A 27,666-nucleotide genomic window follows, 5' to 3' on the forward strand; every position below is an offset into this window, starting at 1 on the left:
GTTTGTGTTTTATTCAAAAAAGTTCAAAAGTTGAAGCGCTCTTACTGAAAAATCCTATACAAAGCATACCTATAACTTTTCGAATTTGATATTGGTGCTTAATAATCGAAAATTTTCAGACAACTGACACTTCTCTGAGCATCACAGTATCAAATTTGTCATTTGCTTATATGAAAAGGCAAAGGAACACGAACTTTAGTCATATTCAAATGAGCAACGTCCGGAAATTAATGATCATTGCTGTCGAAGCGCGACTTTTAGTAGTATTAGTAGTGGTAATTGGTGTTGTTGTTGTTGATGTAGCAGCATAAGAATTTCGAGTAAATGTTTGGTGGATGCTGCTGGAGTGACAATCCTTGGCCGGATTTAAATCCTTTATTGGGTGTTTGGCCGAGCTCCTCCTCCTGTTTGTGGTGTGTGTCTTGATGTTGTTCCACAAATGGAGGAACCTACAGTTTACAGAAGATTTTAATGAGAAGCCATTTCATTGCAGAAATACTCGCGGAGCCTTCCGAGGAGCGACACCTATAAAAAAACAACGATTTCTATCACTTGATATTTCATGCCCGGTGATTCGAACCTGTGCATTTCCAAATCGTGCACTAACCCAATCAGCTACTGTCAAAAATAACGCAGCTTCAGTTGAAAATTAGACAAATCGAACGCCTTCAACCCATTTTGTGGCGGATTTTTTAATGAAGATTTTTGCCTACACCGGTAGCGCTCCATTGGACACCGTTTTTAAAACCTTCGGTTGGGCTCCGGGTCTCGCGTTTTTTCGACCTGGAGGATCCTCTTTAAAAGGTTATATCCATAAATCGTTAGAAAACTAAATTTTAGGAAGCTACCTGGCAGCTTAAATCATTAGCTATAAAAGAAATATGTTTAATTCACGTCCAAAGTCGAAAGAGCCAGTCTGGCCAGACCCGGGTGCCCATCGGAGGATCGAGGAATAAAATTTACTCAAAAGTGCAGCGTCTTGATCATTTGAAGTGTCGAAACTATAAGGTGGGCCATGTAAAATTTGCGTTTTGAATCGACTATAAAAAAAGCTAATCGTATTTTTTCAAACTTTTTGTTTTACTTTGAAGATTGAACATTGTCATTTATGAATGAAAAATAATATCGTTCAAATGACAGCCACGACTGGTTTTACAGTAGGCCATTCGATCAACCCAATTTTTAAGCACATTTTCGATTGTTTGGGCTCCAATTTCATGAATGGCAACTACGATTTCGTGTTTTAAAGCATCAATCGTCTCTGGATGGTTCGCATAGCATTTGTCCTTAACGGCTCCCCACAAAAAATAGTCCAACGGGCTTAAATCACAGCTCCGAGGCGGTTAATGGATATCGGAATTTCGGCTGATTATTCGGTTTTCAAAAACGGTAGCTAAAAGTTCGAGTGTAACTTTGGCAGTGTGACAAGTTGCACCGTCCTGTTGAAACCAAATGTCTTCCATGTCATCCTCTTAAATTTTTGGAAACAACTCGTTGAGCATGTCACGGTAACGCTCGCCATTTACTGTAACCGCGGCTCCTCGCTCATTTTCGAAAAAAATGGCCCGATGAAGCCGCCAGACAAAAAACCGCACCAAACAGTGACTCGTTGTGGATGCATTTGCTTCTCTACAGTAACGTGGGGATTTTCCGATGAGAAAATCAGAAAAGAAGAAGAAGACTCACTACTTTGGAAATAGGTTTTCAATATTTCCCAATTTTGTTCAAGCGTATAGCGTCCCAATTCGTAAATGTCAAATCTTTAAGTAAATTATGAACACATTTGACATGTCATTTGTGTTACCATTCTCAAAAAAATAGGTGGTTCAAAAAGCAAACGCTATATGGCCCACCCTGTACTTACATTGGACTGTGCAAAATTTGAGCTATGCCCTATTGAAAAGCCAGAGGTTCAATCGATTAAACTAAAAAACCGCGATATCTGCAGATTCATAATTTTTTAACCAAGAAATAACGCTCGCCTTATTTCGGCCATTGCACGCTTCAAGTTTTGGTCGATAGACCATTTATTTGTGTTTAAATTAAATTCTCTTTTTCTTTTAACAATTACTTAATGAATAGATAATTATTATAATTTATATTGATTTACAGTAATAATAGTATAATTGGTTTGATTATCTTAAAATTCTTTTTTCAATTGTTTCTCATGTTTTGCTTTTTTCTTATTGGATTTTGGTATTACGGTTAGTTATACCCGCTAACTTAATAAATATAGCACTATAGGTCATTATAATAATAAAAAATCGAATGTGCTCAATTAAGAACAAAGTACACAGTTCACTACTACATTTTACGGTAAATACTACTAATAACACAATGAAATTTTTGTATATCATAGTTTGCGTTTGCTTTGATTTTTCTTATTAAAAATTTTGCAAACATCAACTGTCACGAACCGAAAGGAACGGAGTTCCATATATCCCTTCGTAAAACGGCTAATAGACTACATCACATTTAAAATATTATAAATCTCATCTACGTAATTTCTTTGACTTGCTAGCTCCCTAATAACTATGTAAATTATTTTCATACATTCTAACCGCGCACATTGTTTCCGCTTTGTTCGTCAAACTTTACTTCACACTGGTCCTTAGCTGCTGTGGTGTCGCGAGAACTAGATTTAAATTTAAGGCTATTAACTAGTATTTGGTTGTATTTACATACACATACATTAGTATATGCATGCATGTATGTATGTACACATATATGACACATACGTTCGACGTATACAGGATTTGAGTAAAATCCTTCTACATATTGAAGGATAATGGTTTCATATTCGCTAAGGAGGACATACGACGCACGCGTCCCATCATTTTACGCTCAATATCTTCGAGAGTTTTGCCTTGCGTCTCTGGCACGTACAATATCACGAAGAACAAACCCACCACGCAGATGGATCCGAAAAGCCAGAATGCACCATGCGCGCCCATAGTTTCTGCAAGCAAAGGAAAATGAAAATGAATGTTAGACTGGAAATCTCGTATGTGTGTATGTATTTAATCAGATTATCCAGCTTAGCTGCACTGCTTTGCGTACTTACCAAGCATATCGAGAAAAGTCTTCGTCACAACGAACGTGCATGACCAGTTGAAGGCGGTGGCCACCGATGCGGCAGAGCCACGAATTTTCGCCGGCAATATCTCGCCCATCATTAGCCAGGGTATGGGGCCAAATCCGAGCGAAAAGCCGACCACATAGATAACAAAACTAGCCAGTGGCAACCAACCAACTTCGGAGGTGTCCATGCCAGATGACTTGCAGTAGAAGAAACCGCCAAGCGTGAAGAGTGAAATAATCATGGCAACATCGGAGATATACAGCAGAATCTGTGGAGAAAAAAAACCATTGAGTATTTAACACCATTGAATCCTTAGTTTATGCAGGTAAATATATCCATTTATATGTGCATAAAGCTAATTACCTTACGTCCCAGACGATCGATAAGCATGGTTGCCATAAATGTTGCAATAAAGTTCACCACACCCACAATGATCGTACACACATTGCCGTCAATGGTAGATCCAGCTTCTTGAAATATTGATACTGTATAAAAAATGACTGCATTTATACCGCTAAGCTGCTGGAAGAACATTAGACCCAACGAGATGGATAGCGGTTTCAAATTGTTGCGTTTGAACAATTCCATTAACTGATTGCCTGACGAGTGCCGATCCGCTTGAGCTTGTGTTCGTAATAGACCTTTCAATTCTGGTTCTACATCGGCTTGTCTACCGCGCAGCCATTGTAATGCACGGCGTGCACGATCTTCACGCCCACGTGAGACATACCAACGTGGCGTCTCAGGTATGAGGAACATAAGTATGAGAAAAGGTATCGGTAGTGCACCACCAAGGAAGGCTAGTTGTGACCAATCCATATACGTGCCGGCAACAAAGCACAATAATATGCCAATATTACCGAATGCAGTCGGCAATAAACCCAACGAGCCACGTACTTCCGGTTGTACAGTTTCGCCTAAATACACGGGCAACGATAGCGAAGCAATGCCCACACAAAAGCCGGCTAGAGCACGACCAGCTAGAACCATGATGATGTTAACAGCACAAGCGATTAGCAACCAAGAGATTACGAAGGGTACAGCGGTGGCGAGAATTGTATTACGTCGGCCAAGATATTCAATGAATGGGCCACCAGCAATACCACCAGCTAAACCGGCCAAAGGCATAAGACCGCCTACCCAAGAAGCCTGCAAATGAAATGATGAAAGGAGAATCATTAATACAAAAATCTTAAACTTTTAAAATACCGTTATATATGTACTGAAATTTAGTTTACGAAAGTACTCAAGTTCAAAACTTACCGCCTGTGGTGTCACATCGAAGTTAGTGTAATTTCGATCAGTCATGGAAACCAAAGCAGGAGAGGTATAGGCAGAGGAGAAACCAACAACCAATGAACCCAGAGAGACGCTAAGCGCGGCAAGTACCTGTTAAAATAAAAAGGAAAGGAAATGTTTGAATTAAATAGTTCTAAATCACGCTAGTATACTAAATATTAAAACAAAAATTCTTAAAATTAATTCTTTTGAAAACAGTTCGCATACATATGCATATAAGGGTTAGGTACACTTATATGTATTTTAAGATGGATCAACACTGCACCTGATGAAAAATCCCCTGTGGCTTGGGCTCATTCTCGGGCACTGAGAACGACATGAAAGTGTCGGCACGTACGAGCAACTTCATTTTGAAGCGAATTTTAAAATAATTCTTAAACCGCCAAAATTTCGAGTTAACTGATTTTTGCGCATAAATTCTCGTCGGATGATCCACAAATGTTGCGAAAATTCCCTATGAAAAAAGCGTTTAATTTTGCTTGTTTGAGCTCGAAGGGAACAATTTCACTAAATATTTCACATTAACGCCACGGTTATTATGCTTCGACGGACGTGCCGTGAAAAAAAAGCTATTTGCGATGCACAAAGTTTACTACGCGTTGGTCGGTAGCTCAAAACGAACTGATGCCAATGATGTAGTTTTCAATATATTTTCTTCATAAATCATTGCTATTGTAAGCTACAACAGCTTAAGAACTTGTGAGTATTTGCTGCCTTTGCTGCTCTGCTGCTGTTGCTGCTATTGATTTTGGGGATCGCCAATCGGCGTAGGTGGCGCAACAGATGCATTCGGAGATTTAGAAATAGACGTATGCGCCATCTACGATCTCTTTGTGAGATGTTTATATATTTTGCTTAAAACGTTTTCTTTTTTAGTAGTTTATTAACTTTTTATTTTTGTAATTCACCGTGGCGAGTTAATACCTTTTCAATGAAAAGCTGCTTTTGGCGATATAAAATGGTTGTTTAAACATTTTTATAGGCTGCAAGCAAGAATATGTGTAGAATTGTGTAGAATTAAGTCAATTTACTCGCATAATCGCAAGACATGGTTACTTTAGTGCAATGACAAATTGTCTACCCTGCTTAAGGCAGTCAGATTTCTGCCAACAAAGTGCTCACTCTAGCTCCTTTGCTCAGTAGTTTGTAAATAGTGTTGCATGCTGCTACAACAACTGATTTCGCTGGTAAATTTGGCGTTCTAACACAAAGCGTATAATTCTTAATTTAAAATTTTATACAACTACGGGGTTTAATTAGAATTTCTAAAAATGGTATGCAGTTTTATTGCTTACTAAGCTTTTGGTCTAATAAAGTGCAAAAGAATTTCGTTAATTTCCTATAATTCAATCATATCATTAAAATTTTGAGCTTTTAGCGATAATACGCATATTTAAGTGCAATTCCATATTAAAAATGAAGCTGTGCGCCTAACCGGCAGAAATCAGCGCGTAAAAATGGTTCTGACCTCTCTTAGCTAAAGTAACTTTTTCCAAATGTACCTCAAAGCTCAATTCTGGGACCACTACTATTTAGCTTATTCAGCAATGATATTTTTAGTGCTTGCATTTTTAGTGCGTATGCGGATAATATTCAGCTTTACTTATCAAAAACTCTGGCCTTGCTGGGACTTGTGCTCTAGCTTCAATAGCGACTTATCATCTATAACTTCTTGGGCTTCAAAAAACGGCCTATGCCTTAATAGTGGCAAGTGTTATTTGGTACTTTTTCTATTTTTAACTATTATTCTATTCCAGGTCTTCACGTGGGTGATAAGTCTCTTAACCCTAGTCCCATGTCGATGAGTCGGCGCTTATTTCTACAATATAACGGCAACAGAAAATTAGAAAAAATTCATAACGTATTTTCTAAGCTTTAACTAAATATATCTGAAGAGATTTTTTCAAAATTTTTTATTTTAATAATATTTTATCATAAACAAATGGTATGCACCGTGCAGTAGTTTCATAAAAAACCGGCCGGACACTAACGACCATCGACCCTAATCCCATGGTTAAATTTGTCACAAAAGTAACGAATCTTGACTTACTTGTGCCGACCATGTATGATAAATTCTGTTACATTCAAAGTGTATAATATTTTAAGAAATTTGAAAATGCTCCCGTTTGTACTAATTGGCATCAGACGAAAACTTGCCATACAGTCTAGCACTAGAAGATTAGGCTTCACATCGCAAATTAGTCAAAATATACATACATACACGCCGTTAGTTTTTCTAGTAAATAATTTTATAGTCAACAGTTTGCAACAATAGTTTTTAATACCCAATGAAGTGTGAGCACTTGTATTGAGCTGAGCCACAAAGCTGTATCATTGGAATTTCGAAAAGCTATCAAAAGGAATTTCGTAGTATTAAGCGTCTGTGCGTAAATTGATAATAGCTGCGAATGTTCTTATTTCGACATATGTATAGAGACTTGTAGCTCATGCACGTGGGGTTTTATGGGTTATTAAACTTGAGTGAATTAAAAATCTGCTTGAAGATAAGATGCCTTCTCCATTTAAATTTTTTTTTAATATTTTTTTTATGAATTTGTTTGAAAAGTATCTAATATACATGAAAAAGCTTCAAGAAAAAAATTTGCAATTCCATTTGCGTCAGCGTAATTTTGTTAAATTACTTAGGCCTATTTTTTTTTGTCGAATATTTTAAGCTTATTTCGTGCGTCATTCTGAACCTTTATTAGTTAAAAGAAGTTCTTTGAAGTTTCATTAAATGGGCATTTATTGAACTCAAATGTGCTACGAAAATTTTATTTGAGGTTATGATAAAAGGATTTTTCATCCTCCTAAGGATGAAAAAGTATCAACAATCAAGACAATGTGGGACTTTAATAATGAAATAATTATAATCATATCTAATGACTCTTGACTACCAACAAATTTCGGCAATATCTCGTCCGGAGAGAACACATCAAACAATTCTTTAGATTTACATACAATTTGTTGTTGGTCCTTTGGTTTTGTGGCAGCTTGTATTTTGTATATCACCAGAAAAATAAGTTAATAGGGAAGAAAGATAAAATATATAAAGTAATCCTGGCTAGATTTAAAAAAAAAACTTTAAAAAATGCCATTTGTGACTGCTAGAAAATATCCGTTTGTGACTGCTTGAAAATATCCAAAGGGGTATCATCTAAGGCATTTTTATTAATTTTGTGAATTTGGCTTTAATCTACTAATATTTTCTTTTTTTATCTAGAACCGCCGTAGTCGAATGGGTGGGTGCGTGACTACTATTCGGAATTTAGAGAGAACGTACGTTCGAATCACGGTGAAACACCAAAATGAAGAAAACGTTTTTCTAATAGCGATCACTCCTCGCCAGGCAATGTCAAACCTCCGAGTGTATTTCTGCCATGAAAAAGCTCCTCTGCCGTTCGGAACCGGCTTAAACCTGTAGGCCCCTTCATTTGTGGAACAACATCAAGACGCATGCCACAAATAGGAGGAGGAGCTCGGCCAAACACCCAAAAAGGGTGTACGCGCCAATTATACCTATATGTATATATAGAAGTTTAATCTTAGCTTGAAAGGGTGTTTTCAAAAATATCTTCTATTTGTATACAAATATTGTATGTACATATGTACATATAAATGCGCATATAGAAATTTTAGTCCATTTTTTATCTTTCTGTTGAGCGCAATTTTTCTTTTTTTCCGTTCATTAAAGAAATTTTGAAAAGTGAGGTTCACTCATCCAATCATTGGAATTCGACTTTTTATTGCTACCACAGCAACTGAACTGATAATGTTGTTGTTGTTTAGAGTCTAAAGCTAAGCCACCATTTTCAAAATACAAATTTATAATCTTGCTCGCCAAGCGTCTTAGTAGAAATACGACAGCAAAAAAACCGTATACGTCATCGCATCTTATTGTAATTCTGCTAAAGTTATGAAAACTTTTGGCATTTTCACCAGCATCGCTTAATTAATGACAATACTCTTGATGAAAATATAAACAAATTCGTCTATAGCTTATCTATAAGCTGTTACCGGTCTATTAAATAATGTAATGAGCTATGCAAATATTCGCTTCCTTTTGTGTCTGTTCCTCCATTTCGTTAGGGTCCAGCGGTGCACATCTTCTTATCACGCTGTTTTCGAATGTGCAATGCAGCCAGCAGATTCTGATAACCACTAGAAATTAAAAGTGCAAAGGCAACAACAACAGCAGTGGCGTTAAAGGCGACAGCAATGACAAATGCAGCAGAAGCAGCGGCTACAACAATTAAGTATATTCGTCAGATCACGTTGATTATTCGATTTTTTTTTTTTTTTAATTTTGTTATGTTTTTGTAAATTTTAAATTGTAAAAATTGTAAATATCGCCAGATTCGAGCGACTAATCGGCCCATTTCGAAGAGTTTTTTCTTCGACAAATTGCGATTCGATTGATTATTCGGCTCTTGCGTTTTTGTTAATTGCAAACACATCGGATTCGAACGAACGATCACTCCATTTTGATAAAATTTTTCTTTTGCGATTGCAAGTGCATACTTTTGTACTGTTATCAATTTTAGCAGGTGTAATAGGCACTTTACTGCTTTTGGACCGTTATTAAGCTCGTTTTGAATGCAACTGAAGTGCATACTTAGAAAATGTAAACAATGCAGACAATGCCAGCAAAATACGGCAAGCAATTAAAACAGGACATATTTCAAAGTAGGTTTGTTTTTTACTGCACATTATTTTATTCAACTGTATTGACCACTTACTTGCGTACACACGTACGCAGCTTGAGTCAAGGTAGTCATGCCTATTCATCCATCAAAAGTTGATTGGTTGGTTGGAAGGCGGCGAAACGAGCGGTGCATGGGAGAGATGCCTGCACGTGTCCTGCTACCTTGACTTTGCTTTGGTGCGTCCCACGCACTCAATAAAATTGCTATCATTATTTAGTAGGATATTTTTACTTTATTTAATTTATAACTTAATTTATCGCCTAGTACGCTGGAATCGTATATTTGCTTTTAAATATAGCATCGCTTGAGAATGAATACAACAGTGTTCCCAACAATAGCAAGGCGGCAAAGTTTGGACTATTTTTTAATGTTTTTTATAAAAATGTAGAATCAGAATTTAAAAAAAAAAACAAAATTAAAAAACATTTTGGCGTAAGGTAGCTAAAAACTCGCGTTGATTTTTGATAATTGTTTTTGTTGATGGTGTTATGCATTTTTTCCATAGAACGTTTGGAACTACGTTACTTTAAGCTAGCGCAGTATTAGACCAAAACTTAATGCACTAAAAACTGCATACCCAGAATTTTTTTTAAAATCTTGCCAAAAAAATTTGAAAATCTTGTGAAAATTTGTTGATTTTTTTTTAATTTTGTAGAAAGTTTAAAACTTTAACTTAGGTGGTTTTTAGTGTAATATTAACTTCATTAAATAAAAACAATTAAAAAAAATTGTATCAAAAATAAATATGTAAATAGTCAAACACTGCAATATGTCCCGCTGTTATTATTATGAACACAGCTGTACGTATGTACTATATATGTATATATACAAGTATTGCGCACAAATAAGTTTCACCACGGGCGTTATCGTAAACTCAAAAAAAGGTTTTTAAAGATGATTTTAAAGCGGATAGGAATTTGATTCATTACATTGCGAATAGCTAAATTTTGCACAAAATTTGACACTTAGTTTTATAAAGTTCTTGATAGCAAGAACTATGTACATATTTATAAAAAAATTAGCGACAAAGATTTAACAAAACCAAAATTGTGAATATTATTTCTGGTATTTTTCTAAAAGCTTGAGAACTTAAAATGATGATACAAAAGAGATATATTGTTGGAAATATTTTTTTTAATGTATGGTGGATAATTCCATGCCAATTCATTTTTGAATATGATATCCGGTATGAGTTCGCTGCGGCTATGAGTGACGTGGTCCATTCGATCAGTCTAATAAATCGATTGTTAAACGTCGATATTTAGCTGATTAACCATTGATTGGAGGCAAAAATTCAGTCAGCATGGCTCGATAGCGCACGCCATTCACCATAATGGCAGCTCCTTCCTCCTTCCTTTCGAAAGAATTGAGGACCGATGTGGCCGCTATTGTTCTAAATTTCCACTATTTGAAGTGTTGTTCTGGCGTTAAAAGATTCAGGCTGACTTACCAAAGCTTACTGCACAGAAATATCAACACAGTTTGCTATTCTCAGCACCATCTCAGTCAAGCCATAGTATCGATATCGAAAGTTCTCATGTAGCTAGAAAAATACGTGAAGAAAAAACTGAACGCATACTCCTTCAGCCTAGTGTGTGTTAATTTTAACGTCGAAATGAAGCAAAAGTGCCCAGAACTTTTTACTTGGTCTAATATTTTGGCCTTTTAAAAAGTTTTCCAATAACAGGTGTTATTGGTCAATGGATTGCGCTATCGAGAGATGATTAACGATTTTTTTTATGGCCGGAATTTGATGGTATTCATCTGGACAACGTTTATTTACAACAAGACGGCGCTACGTGCCACGCAACCATTGCTCTTTCACGGGGAAAAGTTTCCGGACCGTGTTATCTCTGATTTAACCTTGTGACTTTTTTCTTTGGGGCTACGTGAAAGAGAAGGACTACGCCAACAGCCCAGGGTCGATTCAAGACCTCAAAGATTGAATTCGTGAGGCTATCGAGGACATAGGGCAACCACTTTGCAATTCGGTTATGGAAAATTTCATGAAAAGGATATTTCCCTGTAAGCGTGGTCGTGGTGGTCATTTGCCTGATGTTATTAAAAAATATAATTTTTCTTTGAATATCAAAATAATACCTCTTATTAAAACACCCTTTATATGCAGAAATAGTTTTTTTTTCAACAGAAGACGTGCTGAAGTTTTATTGGCACATTCGTTCCATTTTTATTTTTATTTATATGTATCGATGCCAACTCTACAGATAAAACGTTACATTTTTTAACTAGTAGATGGAACCAGTAATTTTAAAAGTTGTAAGTAATAGAAACTGGTATCAAAAAAACTTTTCGTGTGATTTTCCTTATAACTTTTAGCAAAAAGAAAAAATTTAAGATATTTTAAGAATTTTAACTTCGCCCAGCCACATTGTAAAATGCACCCATTTCACTTGAGGGGTTGTTTTTTAACTTCTTGTTCACACAAATTCTATTCGACCAATCTAAAAACCAAATATATTTTTAAATCGATATACCCGCGAAGTTTGAATTCGAGAGTCAGCACCTTATTTCAAGCTTTACGTTTCTCTGTTTCGACAGTTACCACGAAATAATAATAAATAACCTTTAATTTTTCTGATAATTTTCTAGTATTAAAAGTTAATAGTCGATTTCCGAGAATTCGTGTGTCACATAAAAACACTTTCAACGCCGCCGCTTTGTAGAAATATTGCGAATGAAAACCTCAACTATTTGCTGCAATTCGATCTAAATTTGCCAAGGTTCTTTAAGTGTCACTGTTATTAATATTAGTTAATATTAGCATTAGCAATAATAATAATCGGTAGTATTTGAGCGTTTCAAGCTTTGAGCTACCAGAACATAAATTTTATAAACAAATATGAAGAATTTTAATAAAATAAAAGAAATGTTTTTCTGTCAAGCTTTCTGATCGTTTGTGTGCAAAACAGCTGTGTTGTCTTATTTTTTGCAGCTAATAAATAAGTGTAAAAGTATTTGCAAACCTGAGTATCAAAAGTACTGGGTCAATAAATATTCTCGATCTCAAGCTCCAGCTACATCACTTTTTAAATTTGACTCTAAGGTGGGCATTCGAATAGGAAATAGGAAGAAAACTTATTTTTTTATTTGGAATAAACACTTTTTACATGCTCTGTTCGGCGTTTCCAAAACAGTAGAGTTAACTCAAACTGCTGATTTACGTTTACATTTGTGGTTTACTGACGACTGAGCTGTACGTAAAGACTCTCACCTGTGAAGTTCATGTTTTCGGCTTGCGTTTTTAGACTTCACAATTTCTAATTAGTAGTTGCTCCTTTATTTTACTGATGATTTCTATTTATGCTAAAAATAAAGTAAACTGCCCTTTTCTGCATGAAAATTCTGCCACACAAAGCTTAAACCTCTCTTGTTTGTTGCAGCTACGTCGAGCCTGCCGCTGAAAGTATTACTATATCTTGTGAAAAATGTTTATAAATATTTGTAATGTGCCTATCTAACTGCGCCTGCTAACGTAACATTTTCTTTTAGGCCATGAAAGTTGAGTTAACTCCATATTGAGACATTTCCCATAAAGTTTGTGGAATGCCATTGAAGTGTCAGTACTTTACAGGATATAAATCTGGGTCATTTATGGCTGTTGTGGGAAGTGATTGTTGATCACCATAGTCACCGCCGACTACTATTTTTAAAATATATGTACATATTTGTGAATATATTTGGTAAATATTTTTTTGGAAATACAAAAAAAATTATTTTCGAGCGACGCTCGGAATTGCTGTTTACCTAAGTCTTCTACATTTCCGTATACAGGTTTGATGCTAAATTAAATGAAATTTGATTTTATTAAATTTGTCAAGCATTTCTGTGCACAAGTACCTCTATATGTATGTATGCGTTTTTGTTTTTGTTGTTTTTGAGATGTTAATATACAGATTCATGCAGCAGTCATTGCTGTTCGAGTACTATCATCAACCTAACCTGACTCAACATAACCTAACCCAACCTAAACATTAATCTAAATTTTACGTTCCTAAAAGTTGACTTCCTAATTTAAAAAAGTGTTTATTTAGAGGTGAGGCATTACAAAGTGAAGAGATTTTTTTTTTTTTTTTCATTGCAAAAAGTGAAATTTTGTGCGATTTTTTATAAAATACGTCAATTCTTCAAGTCCTCGAAAATTATGATGAAAGAGTTTAAAAAGTGACGCCTAGATGTCAGTAGTGAATAATTCTTAGACTGTAAATTTTTTCATGCCATCTTTGTCAAGTAGACAAATGTGCAATTTTAACAATTTAACGATAGAACAACGCGTTAAAATTATTGAAACTTATTATGAAAATGGTCGATATTTAAGAACAACATATTCCAAAGCTCGTCATTTTTTAATGGAAATAATGGCTCCATATGTCTCAGCAATTCAAAGGTTGGTGAAAAAGTTCAAGAAACTGGTTCTGTCGAGGATAGAAAAAGGACTGCCAGACTAAAAACTAGACGTTCTGTTAAGAATATTGCTGCTGTAACGAAGTGTTGCTGAACAACCTTCAACACCGATATCTCGACGTTCTCAACAATTAGGGTTTTTGAAACGACTGTTTGGTGGATTTTACATGTAGACGGGCTCATAGTGGATATTTAAGTTATGTGATTTTTCACATATAATTATTAAAAGCCGTACTTTAAATAAAAATAGTGAAACCTGAAAGAATCTAACTTTTTACATGTTTTATTTTAAAACAAAATCTAGTAGGCGCATCTTTTGAAATGCACTTTATTAGTTTTACACTGTAACTTAAATCGTGCATATGCACCTTTTTCAGTGCAACTTTGCAAAAACTTATCACTTTGAAATTTAGCCTACATATGATTTAACATTTTTATAATTTATAATTTTAAAAATTTGTCTGCCGCATGCATCTAAGAAAGTATATACATGCAACCGGCGTAGAAAGAAACGCCTACATAAATAAAGAATTTTGATATTTAATTGATTTTAATTAATTTTTGATAAAAATATAGTTCATTCTTTAACAAAAGCCATATAAATCAAACCTCCTAACTCTGTACGAAATTCAGTAAAATTCATCACAATTTCCAACTTTTTATTCAGAACTTTTAGAACACTTTTGTCTATGCAGTTATGTATGTAGCCCATGCAATTTTAGTATTAGCGTAGGTGTTGAGTATTTGTCTTTGTTTTTACTTTTGGTGTTGAACTTTGCCTCTAAATAAAAAATGGAAGAAAATTCACCATACCTTCAACAAAAAAAAAATGAAATTTTCTGAATTTTTTACAAAGTTTGAAACCTTGATTCATATGGCGTAGTTAAAGAATAAACTAATTTTTATCGAAAATTAGTTACAATTAAATTAATAAAATAAACGTTAAATTTAAAATACAAAATATATATGTACACCACTAAAAATTTCAAATTACACTTTCAAATTTAATTTTCAAATTCACTTAAAGCAATTTTAACTACATTTTTTTCAGATTCGATTTTGATTTTCTTTAAATACTTCCCAATGGCACATTCTGTTGTATTTCACTCATTTACCTGAGTCCAAAGATAAATTGGCTGGCAGTTCTCGTTTATGTCAAACTTAACATTTTGATCCATTTTTCAGCTTCAAAATGTTACAAATACAATTATCCTCTATTAGAATGTGTTCAAAATATGCTTATACTCCTTGCTCTAGTAATTGATTTATTGGCTTGACTGGCACTTTAGACGCATCCGCGTTCATCTCCTGTGTTACACTCACTATCCGCTGATTCCTAGGCTAGCCCTGTCAAGTCGAGTTGAATGTTTATCAGTACGAGAACTGTTGTAAATTGATTATGACTTGAAAAATGTACGTTTTCTTCATTTTTCAATTAAATTGTATTCACACTTTAAGGTCATTTAATCTCTGGAAGAGTCGCAAATTTCGATTATCATTTATATATTTCAATATATGTACAAAATATATTTCATACATATTTATATGTGAAATACATACGTACATACATATTTTATATATTTATTTGAAACAACGTAAATAGAACTATTTGCTTTTGTTCGAATTTCGAAGAAACGTAAATAAGTAAACGCAAATACATCCGCACATATTTAGGTAAGTGAAATCAGTGGTGTGCGAAAGTAAAAACATAACATAATTCTGTTATCACCACGTGAACGTAAATAATGAAAAATCTATTATATGAACACATAAAAGACTTGAAATGACATGCATGCCAATGGGCTTCCCTGATCCTGATCGCTTGTTATCGAAATTATTTCTTAAGACCGACTTTGAAGTTTACAGTTTCTAAGAACAGGAAATTGGGGTGTTCACAAGATTTAGAAAATAAATTATCTGGTATAATTATATATATATTATATGTATATGCAACTTTGTGATTACCATACTGAATGTTTCACAAGCTTTGCCTTCAACATTTCAGCTACTGAACAACCTTTTAACTGCCACGCATACCCACGCAGAAATACAAATGCACTTTCATACATATAACATTTTTGCCAGCTATATTGTCCTGCACTTTGACCACTCCAATCGCGACTACTTGTTGGCTTGTAAAAAGGGTGGCTCGATAGGCGTGCTATAAATTTAAAAATTTCCATTGCAATAACGTTCGCTCTAACGAACCTTGCTAAAGCTTTATGCCTTACAAATCTCGTTTGGCGACGTTTTTATAATGAATAGTTTAGAATTCATAATTAGCTTGATAAGTTTATCAAAAGCCTGTACATAGCGAACGACTATTGTGAATTACATATCGCGATAAAGTCATAATCTAAATTACCAAAATGTTGAGGAAAACAGCTTCAATTTAAATTGTTTCAAGTTACTTTACTTATAGAGATATGATTTAGCTGTGTAGAATAAAATAGTACCATATCGCTGTATTCCGCTATTGTTAGAAAGTCTCAAGCAATTCTACAGCCATGGTTAAAAAAATTATTACAGGTGTGGCCAAAATCAGACCGTTTTCCGTCTCTCCGCGAATTTAACAGAATCAGTTGAAAAGCAGACGTAACAGGTGATGCGTTTACAAAAAAATCTGAGCCGATGTTGCTCGCACATTTTGTTTTCCACATAGCTAATAGCCAAACCTGGTAAATGTATCATCCTTGTGCTATGCCATTGTATTAGACTATAGAGCACCACTCAAATACATCAACACGAAATAATCCTTTGTGGCTCGAAAGCACGGCACATCGAAGAAATTACTGTTTAAAAAGTGTGCACTGACTGCTGTAGTCAGAGAATATATAATTGAATTAAGTCTTGACAGCCGTTCGTAGCAGATTCGGATTCTACATAAGTTCTAAGAAAAAAGTCCACTAGAGCAATGCTCTAAAGTCAATTAATACCAAATTAATTTAAAGATTAATATTACCAAAAATATTATGAATGTAACTTCGTGTAACGTGACTACCATTCGGAATTAACAGAGAGAACGTAGGTTCGCATCTCGGTGAAATACCAAAATTAAGAAGAAGTTTTTTCTAATAGCGGTCGCCCCTCGGCAGGTAATGGCAAACCTCCAAGTGTATTTCTGCCATGAAATAGCTCCTCATAAAATATCTGCCATTCGTAATAGGCTTGAAACTGTAGGTCTCTCAATTTGTGGAACAACATCAAGACGCACGAAACAAATAGGAGGAGGAGCTTGACCAAACACCCAAAAAGTGTGTACACGCCAATTATATAGGTATATATGGGACGTTCCATGTCAACCGGTACACTAGCCGGTCCAAAATTCTATGGGACCGATTTTGAAGTCCAAGGTCTCAAAATGATCGTCTGAATGTCCACTATTGAAAGCCGTCTGGCCCATTGAGAAATTCAATATGGCGTCCAAATTATGGCGTCTAAGGTGACTAAAAATTAGAGTTTATTTAAAATCTTGTGTGCTCCTAAGAAAACCAGGAGCAATGAAAAAAAAGTAATACTGATTCTTTATGTTCTTAGGGTCGCAGATTACGATTTCGGAAGCAGATTTCCAAAATTCAAAATGGCGGATCCAATATGGCGGCCGAAAATATTAATTTATTTCGATTTGTTTAAAATGTATTTCTAAGGGGTTTTTTGGGTCGCTGATTACGAATCTGAAGTCAGATTTTTTAAATTCAAAATGGCGGATCCAATATGGCGGTCAAAAATAAAAAAATTATTTCGATTTTTTTGAAACCTGTTTTAAAAAGGTTTTTGGGGTCGCTGATTGCGATTCTGGAGTCATATTTCAAGAATTCAAAATAGCGGATCCAATATGGCGGCCAAAAATAAATATCGTTATAAAAAAAAAAAAAAAATAAAAAAAAAATAAAATAAAAAATAAAATAAAATAATTTTTGGCCGCCATATTGGATCCGCTATTTTGAATTCTTGAAATATGACTCCAGAATCGCAATCAGCGACCCCAAAAACCTTTTTAAAACAGGTTTCAAAAAAATCGAAATAATTTTTTTATTTTTGACCGCCATATTGGATCCGCCATTTTGAATTTTGGAAATCTGCTTCCGAAATCGTAATCTGCGACCCTAAGAACATAAAGAATCAGTATTACTTTTTTTTCATTGCTCCTGGTTTTCTTAGGAGCACACAAGATTTTAAATAAACTCTAATTTTTAGTCTCCTTAGACGCCATAATTTGGACGCCATATTGAATTTCTCAATGGGCCAGACGGCTTTCAATAGTGGACATTCAGACGATCATTTTGAGACCTTGGACTTCAAAATCGGTCCCATAGAATTTTGGACCGGCTAGTGTACCGGTTGACGTGGAACGTCCCATGTATATATATATATATATATATATAATTCTTTTTTAACAAATACGAGCTTGAGGATTTTTTAGAACCAATAATTTATTTTTGATATCCATTTTTTATTTACGTAACCTCATGAAGGCGCTACTAGCAAAAAAAAAAAATATTTAAAAAATTTATTTTGAACATTTTTTTCTAGTTTTTTTGTTTTTTGTACTATTAACTAACAATGAATTTACAAGTATTTAGGTTTTCGCTCCTTCAACAGAAGACGTATTTTTTCTACATTTTATTTTCATTGCCACAACTTCTCAATTTTCGTATTAATTAAAGATGTTTTTTTTTTTAATATGAGACGCTTGAAATTAGCATTAGAGCTATAATCTAGTGGATTCTAGTGGTTTTCTTAGAATTTTATGTATAATTCGAATCGGCTGGGAACGATATCGAGAAAAGACATTAATTGGACTAATAATCTTTTGTATATATAACCGAAAATGGACCATTGCGCTGCCGAGAAAAATTCTTCTTCCAAATTACTTGTTAATGTCTATCTAGCGGAAATGCGATGCACAAACTGAATTCGAAATCCTTTATTCTTTTCAGCCCTTTGCTCCATTAACAAATTTTTGTTTTTGTTGCAGTTCCATCGGCCCACCCTGTGTGTAGCTGGAGGACGTTCATTTGTATTTTAATGAAATGTGCTTATGCCTTAGTTTTATTTATTGCAGTTTTTAAATGAATTTATATCCTTTTCGCGTTTTCTAAGCATTTTCTGCAGTAGTTGCACTATTTATAGACGATTTAATTTATTGTCTATGTGAAATGATTTCGTATTTAACAGAAATGTTAATATTAGCTTTGTGATATCATATCTGATATTATTTTTGTGAGTTCTTGAGTTCGATACCTATTCACATTCGTTAGTCATAAAGCATAGACTTATTTTCGAAAGTAGGTCGCCACACTATGAAAAAACTGCTTAAACTGTTGAGGGCCGTTTAAGAAATAAAGGGAAGTTTTAAAAGGTATTGAATCTTATTTTGATGAAACTGGTAACATGTTTTTATCCAATCACATTTTGTTTTATAGAATCACAAACAAAATAATACTTGTATGGAACGCTTATAATTTTCAAAATTGACTTTATTGTACATATATATTTATAATTAAAAACATACACGTTTAAATATTGAACCTTTGCCAAAATTTGTGAATACTAAGATATCAAAACATTTAAGAAGGGTAATAAACTACCTAAATTTATCTAAATTTCCAAAACGAGTCATCAAAAATGAATTTTTGGCGCCATCTTTATTTTTTTGTATATGTAGGAGCCATTCAAACTAAATAAAACTAGTTAAAAAAAATATTTCTACTCTCAAAAGTTCAACCTCAATGCGCATAACTATTAGACATATCACGAACTACTACTTTAACCCTAGAAATGTGAACCTCGTAAATTGTACGAGTTCATTTTAACCAAAGCAATAAGAACAATTGTGCATACTAAGAATTTCGAAATATTCTGATTTTTATTCAAATCAAATATGTAATTGAAAAAGAAAAGTATCAAAAATAAATTTGCATATTCGGAATTTGAAAAAAATGTTATAATTATCTTTTAATCAGCTTTAAAATGAGTGGTCTTAAAAATTACGGAGTTGTTTTCTAACGTAACTTGTAAGGGGTTCAACTTCCTTGGGCTAACTACTAAGTTAACTAACTCTTAAGTCACACACAGGCACAAATTTCTGCACTAACCTGCGTCCAAATATATATTGGATTCGTTGTCGGCCGGTACACTTCCAGTTTGGGTTTGCCATCCTCTGTTATTTGTCTGACGAATGGTACAGCGTTGCGCAGGTTTTCATTTTTCTTTTTGCCCATTTCATCCATTTCGTACAGTCTATGGCTGAAATACCAGTAAACAACAAACATTTACTTAACCTTGCACACCCTCCACACCGAAGTGTAATCTGTGTACATACCTCTTTCGCGAATCTGTACTAATGGAGCGTTGTTGTTGGAAATGTTGACGATTTGTCACATAATCCTCCTCACTTTCACTCTCGAAATCCTTGAGGTCAATTATAACCGGTTTTGTTATGTCTTTAGGACGGTGTATTAAACGCTTATGTTCGACATCATCGGCCTCCTCTTCGCTATCTGTGCTTGAACCTTGCAGAACTTTTTCCAATTTGAAGCTGACACGCGGATCTAAACTTTGATGTTTTCGTCCTTGGAATTCTCGTCGATTCTTGTGAAACTCTTCCTCAGAGGAGGAATCTTTCAGCATGTCCTCTAGGAAACGTGTGCCCTTGACATCAAGCGAGACATGCTTCTTGGCTTGAAACTGTCGACGATTATCATTTGCAAGTATGTTTTTAAGATCCTAAAAATGCAAAACAAATGAGTTTGCAAAAAATTGAAGGCATTTGTTATTTGCCATACCTTCAGTATACCCTTGTGGTCTACACTGATTGTTTTCTGTTGTTGAAAGCCACTGCGTCGACTCTCGAAATTATCCTCATCACTGCTGTCCACCGATCTGCGTTCGAATGAAACGCGCGAGCCCTTCAGCGATTGCTTGCTGTGCTGCAGCTCATCAGTAGCCAGGGAAACAGTACTGCGTTGATGGTGATCGCGGTGACTGTGCTGTGATGATGGTGGTGGTGGTAAAGCCACAAATTCCTGATTGCCGCTAGATTTCGCCTGACTTACAGGCAGCGGTAAGGGGGGTGGAGCGCGTATATCATTATCCTCAATGATTGGACCAAAATGTAGTGGTGTATCATCGACGGGGAAATTGCTTTGTTTCACCATTTGTCGTTGCTGTGGTGTGGGTCCCTGTGGAAAGAGGAATGGATCCTCGGGTAGAATTGTGTCCAGACTGGTTGCTGTGTTTGATTGAGAAAGTCCTTCTTCGACGCGTTGGTATGTATCCTGCATAATGACATGAAAATTAGTATGATTTATCTTACAGTAATCAAAAAAGATATGAAGAAAATATGTGCTATACCGTTGATCGTGTGAGTTTATCCTTTATTTTGCCCATTGCATTGCTAAGCGGTTGGTGGCCACTGCCACGATTATCTCGTCCACTCATTGCGGCGTTGCTTTCTTTTGCAGTTTTTCAGTTGTGGGTCTTTTGTTGACTTTAACTTTGTAATTATGATAAGTTTGATATTCACCACACCTAAATTTTTATGCTTGTTGATTTTTATTTGCGCTAAAAGAGAGTGAGAGAAGAAGAAAGCAATGAATATGTGTTGTCGCTAAGAGAGCGGGAGAATTGTAAAATTCTAAGGCAGAGCATTGCGCTTTTTATGCTCTTAGTTTTTGTTGCGCTTAGAGCGATTTGGGTGAGTTGCTGTATTATCTTTGTTGCTGTTGCAACACTACGTGCGCTGATTGCAATTTTGGCTAGTAGCATTAGTTCTTTTGAGTTTTTTTGTTGGTTTGGTGGTAGCGCTTGTACTTCAAATGTCACTTACACTACACGAGTAATATGAAAGTGGAAATAGTGCGCGCGCACCTGTCTGCGCCCCATTAGACATTTGCAAGCGCTATTTTCGTTATGTTTCTCCTTTATTATATTTTGTTTACAAAAGTGATTTCCTTTCAAAATTTCTGTTATGAGCAATTAATTTAGTTATTTTTATTTTTGTTTTTTGGTTACTTTCGTCGTTTGTTTATCGTGCGAATTCCGCGAATATGAATGTATACAAACAAGTGTGCAGCCAAATTAACACTAAACAGTGCTCGTGTATTCATTAATTGTTTTCGGTCTTTCGATTTCGATTTTCAAAAGTTTTTCTAATTATAACATTCACGGTCTTTGTGCTTTGCACTTGCTCTGAAAAATTTCCCCGCTCAGCTCGCATCACCCCTTTTCTTTGCAAATAAATTTGGCTGCGTTTTGCAAAGAAGAATGGCAAATTTACGAAAATACTTAGGAAAGTAGAGTGTTACATAAAAATCGCAAACGAACCAATTGACAATTATTTTCTTATGTTTTTTGCAGTCAGGGCTTAATTAACTTAAATGGAGAGTATTACGTGGTCAGAAATGTATTAGGATCAACGAATAAACGAACTGCTGCCAAACTTAGTACCGATAAAAGTTCACACTTTAAAAAAAAAAATAAAAAAATATTATATTAAAAAAATAAATAAATGAACTTTTCACCAAAGAACTTAAGTCAGTTTAATACCCTTTACTTGTCAAGCATTAAATATCTCAATTTTAAGCAATGCAGATTTTTCTGTGAGAGCTCATGATTTATCCTTTCGCAAGCTTAAAGAAGTAGTTTTTTCACTTAATATTTTTAAATTGTTTATAATTTCCCACGAAAGTGTAAATAACTACAAAAAAAACTTTACTTAGTCGATGCTGCCACAAATTTTCTTTCAATTCAGGAACAATTTTTTAGCGCATTCATTTAAAAAAAAAAATCTTACAGTTTTTAGATACTTTTTACACCATAGACCCGCACCTTAATCCATAAAATAAAATTTAAAACTTTTCTACCTTCAAACCTCATACCATACCACGTAAAATAATGTTTTCTAAAGTTCTAATTAACAAGCGTCCAATTGTGTTGAAAACTTTGTGGAATTTTTCTAATTTTGCATAAAGTTTGTAACTTGAATTTATATGGCTTTTTCAGACAATGAGTGATAATTTTATGAAAAATAACTAATATTAAAAACAGGAAAAGAGAAACAGTCGAAACTATTTTATAGACTGAAAAGAAAAAAAATTGTATGTGCCATCGTTTAACACGAGAGGGATAAGTCAAAACGTTAATTTCCCAAAAATTACGGAGAAAAAGAATTAGGAAAAGGTATTAATTTCTAAATACAACAACATACTATATAATGATCTAAAACTCAGAAATATCATTCTTATTGGAATCCAACAAAATTACATTACGTTTGACGCGGACTTGCACATTAACCAAAGTTCTGATCTGCTTTATTTTAAACTCTTCAATATTTCTTCTTCTTTTGTAACTCCCATTTCAGTCCTCATCGCTTTGTTTAAAACTTCATATGACAATTAATTGAATAAAATTTAAACGTTTTGAAAATTGTCAAAATATATTCAGTTTTATAGCGCACTCCATTTGCATAAATCATTCCAATGGACGGAGTCCGCGATATGTCAATGTATGGAAAAATAAATTAAATTAAACATTTTAGAATAAGAAAAACGGTAAATTATTGTATATGTATCCAATGATGTAGAGGTTAGAAAGTTATAATACATTATGGCGCAAAAATAATCAGGCTATCGGTTTTATAGTACAATTTTTGACGTACGACCAATCATATTTGACACTTGTGAACTAGAAAACTCACGTAGAAAGCAAATTTCCATCACTGAAACTTTTTTTTATTTAGTAAATGTTGTTTTAAAATGAAATTGGATGATTAATTTTCCTCCACCTTGTCCTATTTATAGGATTGCATAGTGTATATAAATTGTTTTCCTGTCCGCGGAGAGAGAAGTCTACTCTTTACATACTTGTTTTTCTTGACATAAATGTAACAGCCTGGCTTGGCTTAAAATCCCTTCAAGAGGTACTATGTATTATGAAATGCGTACATATTGCTTAAGAATTTCTAGCCTTTGTAGGATATCAAACACCATTTATGCCCTCAAGATTTAAACTTATTTTGTACTTTATCTGATTTAATTTAATTACATTTTTTCATTTCACCTTACGTATATTATAATTTTGATTTCAATTGAATATAGGTTGTTTTAGATTTAATTTTTTATTTAGAGGCAGAGACTTATGGCCAAACAAGTGGTATCACAATAGGTCTCCAGTCCTAAACTCCTACATTCTCATGGAAAGTGGCAACCACTTTCATTTCAACTGTCATTTTTGTATTGGAATAAAATAGTTTATTTCATACACAATTTTATCTTTAATTCTCTTCCTTTTTTTCATTCTCATAATTACAGTTTTTTCTTATATTACTTCAATTTATATTAAAGTATTTCACATTACTTTTTATTTAGTGGCTTTTTAAATTTGTTTTTTTTTTAATATAATTTTATTTTCTCCTATTTTATATTAATTTTCTTTTCCTTTATTTTAACTTATTTTCGTTTATTTTGTTTTGTTCTATTTTTGTTTTATTTTTTTCCCCCTTATTTATTATTTTTTCCCCTTATTTAATTTTTTCTAATTTTATGGTTTATTTTCATTAAATTTTATTTTATTACATTTTCATTTATCTCCTTTTATTTTATTTGGTTTTATTAAGTTTTGTTTCATTTTAATATTTAATAATAAACATAAATATAAATAATAATAATAAATATTTAATAATAAATGAAATAACATTTATTTCTATTGTTTTTCGTTTTGTTGTAATTTATTTTATTTTATTTAAGTTAATTTTGTCCAATCCATTTTATTTTATTTTTCCCCCTTATTTAAGTTTTCCTTTTCTCGTTTTAAGTTAATTAATTTAATGTAGGCTTCATTTCTTTATTTAGTTTTTTTTCTATTGTTTTTTTGTTTTGTTGCAATTTATTCTATTTTTGTTTAGTTACTTTTGTTTAATTCCATTTTATTTTTTCCCCCTTATTAAAGTTTTCCTTTTCTTGTTTTAATTAATTTAATTTAGTTTTAATTTCCTTATTTAATTTTAATATATTGTTTTTTTTTCTTTTTTCATTTATTTTATTTTATGTAAGCTAATTCTATTATACTCCATTTTATTTACTTTTTACTTTAATTTTATTTTCCTTATTTCATGTTTTTTTTTTTCAAATTATTTATTAGTTTGGTTTTATTTTATTTATTAATTTTATTGTTTTTATTTATTTATATTGTTTTTTGTTTTCCTTCATTAAACATAATATTTATTACTATTATTTATTTATTAGCTTTAATACACAACAATAAAACTAGTTTTTACTTGAAACGCGTCTATGCTGCCAGTGGCTAAAAATCATATATTTTTCTATTCCTTATTAATATTATTTTATTTTCATTTCCACATAAATGTATACACACACACATACGTATAGGTTTGCCCACCAAAAACATTATTTATTAAATTTCCGTTTTGCTTTTGGCATTTTGGCCAATCATTCAATTGTTCGTGAAAATTCAGTAAAGCTACTTTCGACCTACATATGTATATGTATGTATGTATGTATGTATGTATGTACATATGTAAAAATGCATATATAAATATTTTTACATATATTTGAATACTTCTGTAGGTAAGTGCTTCTATTTTTATACGTTTTTGTGCCTTCTGTGTTTACGATTTTACTTTCTCATCTTAAATTTTTGCAGCAATTCTGCGTGCGTACGTATTCTTTAAAATGTGATATATTATATATATGTATGTGCATTTTTAATTACTTAGTTCGCATATTTATGTGTGTCGTTTGCATACAAGTTCTTCTGGTATTTTCGCTTTTGAAGAGCATGCGTATGTATGTGTGTAGTTACGTATAAATATATTTAAATTAAAATCATTTATTCACCAAATCTAGGAGGCAACAGTTCTAAATCATACATAGGTACATACAAACATGAGGAAAAGCAAACGTTTATGAATATGCACTTCTACGTAGTTTATTAATTTTTCCATATTTTGAAAATAATTTTCATTTTGTTTATTTTAGATCATCGCATCATTGACCTTTTGCTAAAACAACTTATTTGGCCTTAGCGGTTCTTGTTTTTGTTTTTTTTTTCAATAAATTGTGATCTTCATGGAAAAATATATATATGAATATTTTCATTCAAGTTTTATTGAGTTGGATTCCTTAACTACAATTTTAAATGATTAAAAGTTGAAGTAATGAATTAAAACTCAGTTATTTAGCGGCCGCCACGTAGAAAGTGCAGGGTTGATTTAAGTTTTTTTTTGTAAAAGTTTGTATATATATTAGTTTGTATATGTAGTTATTTATATACGCACTTAAATAACTGGAAACCAGAAATTTGGTGGAAGAGTAATATTTTTTAACGCACAATTTTTATTGGTTTCCTTTTTTCTCACCATTCCATCCCAGTACAATATTTTTAATACCACAACATTTTCTTTCTTATTTAAATTTTAAACTGTATCTGTATGTATACAAGCATTACATGACTTTTTTCCATTATTTAACAACAATATTTTTTCAATGTGTTTTTTTCGTAATTCAAATTTTCAAAACAAATACTTAATACAAAAAAAAAATGAATTGTAATAAAGTTTCGCTGGTAATGGCTGTGGGCATTTAAGAATTTAAGTTTTTTTAATTATGTATCAAAAACAAAATTGTATAATTCTGGAACGTTTTCTAAACTGTAAATTTAGTACTTTACTTTTTTTTTTTAGTTGCAATATTTTTATTAAGAAAATTGATGGCAATGATTTCTTTCTGACAAAGTGAAAATAAAATTTTGTAAATTGCGCTTTTCCCCGTTTTTTGTTTTAATCTTTTTGATTGATTTTTATTACTTGAATACTAAAAATTCTACTCTCACAATTTTGGCGGAAAAAAATTTATTTTAATAATTTTTTTTTAAATTATTTGAATATAGTTTCTTTATACTTAGTCACATACATTTATCAAAGGTGTATGCATATTTTACAAACTGCGTGCTTAGTCTTACTTAATTCCGATGAAATGTGTGTACTTTTAAAAACAATTATATAATCTATATCAATCAATATACACAAAATTATTTTATTTTCTGGCATCATACATTAGCTATACTTTTGTTTTGGCAAACTTTTTTCATGCTTTTTATTATGTTTTTTTATTTTTATTCGACCTTCACCATTTCATTTCACGTCACTAATTGCTTTTGTATGTTTTCACACGCCAAAATTATACTTCCTACTGCTTGTTTTGATTTCTGAGTTACACAAATTTGCCACACATCTACTGCTAAATCAATAGCTAATCATTCGTCACTAAACAAGTAGCAATTGTATCTTTTAGGCTTCGCTTGAAAAATCCGTTTGCACTAAGGCATTTATGTACATGAAAAGGGCAATCGGTTCGAATCATAACAAATCGCTTTTATAATGAGGCAGTAAAAAAAATATTTTATTATTCCATTTATTACACTGCAATTTATTGTATTTTTTGCACTTTTTCAATACGTAAATAGTTTCAAGTCTCAGTCTTGCTAGACTTTTGCCTTTTCAACCCGCGTTTCATTTAAAGAAATGAGTGCCGACGCTGCCATCAAACTCAACTTTACAACTTTGCCAGTCAGCATACAATTTGCGCGCACCCAACTTTACAACAAAAATCTTAAATAATGTATATTTATGTAAATTTTAGCAATCAGCAATTGCAAACTACCGACTCGCTGAGTCGCGATACTGATTTGGCATTTTACCTTTTCGAATTTGAAATTGAAAATATATCCACGCTATAACTAAAGCACGCGATCAGTATGCGCTGCGTTTATATAGTCGCTGCTTGAACGCTCCCTCGCTCGTTCGCTCACTTGACGCCGACGATATTCTGGTATCCAATTGAGTTTGAGTTTACTCATTCTCTTGCTCTTTCAATGCAATTGGCGCACTACTTTTCCAAATTTTGCTTGCGCGGCAGAGTAGGTGAGTGGGTATGAAAAGAAACAAAAACCACAAACGCATACGACTAACGTGGTCAGATACTATATGGGCGGGCATGTATGTATGTAGATATAAATGCGTGAGTACGATATATATACGTAACTCTTTTGGTAAGGTACTGGGGGGAGGCAGAGCGTCGATTAGTCGTCGTGGGTCACTCATGCAATTTGGAAAGAAAATTTCTGTTGATTTTTGAA

At 33.3% G+C, this 27,666-nt stretch overlaps 2 protein-coding genes across 3 annotated transcripts in view; one reads left to right on the forward strand and one right to left on the reverse strand.

Moving 5' to 3' along the window:
- The window catches only part of LOC128867086 (RING-box protein 2-like), an 81,628-nt gene that overhangs the window by 10,298 nt on the left and 43,664 nt on the right, over positions 1-27,666 (forward strand). The gene's annotated exons all lie outside the window — the stretch shown is intronic.
- On the reverse strand, positions 1,979-27,329 carry LOC128868167 (facilitated trehalose transporter Tret1). 2 transcript variants are annotated; one of them, XM_054109971.1, is made up of 9 exons: positions 27,229-27,329; positions 20,866-21,075; positions 20,298-20,789; positions 19,835-20,238; positions 19,608-19,758; positions 4,346-4,471; positions 3,446-4,231; positions 3,065-3,350; positions 1,979-2,959 (listed from the first exon to the last, which is right to left on the reverse strand). In XM_054109971.1, the coding sequence occupies exons 2-9, from the start codon at positions 20,950-20,952 to the stop codon at positions 2,772-2,774; spliced, it is 2,520 nt and encodes an 839-aa protein (XP_053965946.1). In that variant the 5' UTR covers positions 20,953-21,075; positions 27,229-27,329; the 3' UTR covers positions 1,979-2,771. The 2 variants fall into 2 exon arrangements, with proteins under 2 accessions (XP_053965946.1, XP_053965947.1); XM_054109972.1 differs by lacking the exons at positions 19,608-19,758; positions 19,835-20,238; positions 20,298-20,789; positions 20,866-21,075; positions 27,229-27,329 and adding an exon at positions 4,647-4,954 and having other exon boundaries at positions 1,983-2,959.

This window comes from Anastrepha ludens, chromosome 6 (assembly GCF_028408465.1).
Source record: "Anastrepha ludens isolate Willacy chromosome 6, idAnaLude1.1, whole genome shotgun sequence".
Lineage (NCBI taxonomy): Eukaryota > Metazoa > Arthropoda > Insecta > Diptera > Tephritidae > Anastrepha > Anastrepha ludens.

Bases quoted from the DNA above. Each gene is read 5' to 3' on its own strand.
- LOC128868167 (XM_054109971.1), bottom strand. From the start codon at position 20,952: ATGAGTGGACGAGATAATCGTGGCAGTGGCCACCAACCGCTTAGCAAT. The intron at 19,759-19,834 runs GTATGTACACAG...CTGGTATTTCAG, and splicing joins AGTACAGATTCGCGAAAGAG to CCATAGACTGTACGAAATGG. The intron at 2,960-3,064 runs GTAAGTACGCAA...CTTTGCTTGCAG, and splicing joins GACTTTTCTCGATATGCTTG to AAACTATGGGCGCGCATGGT.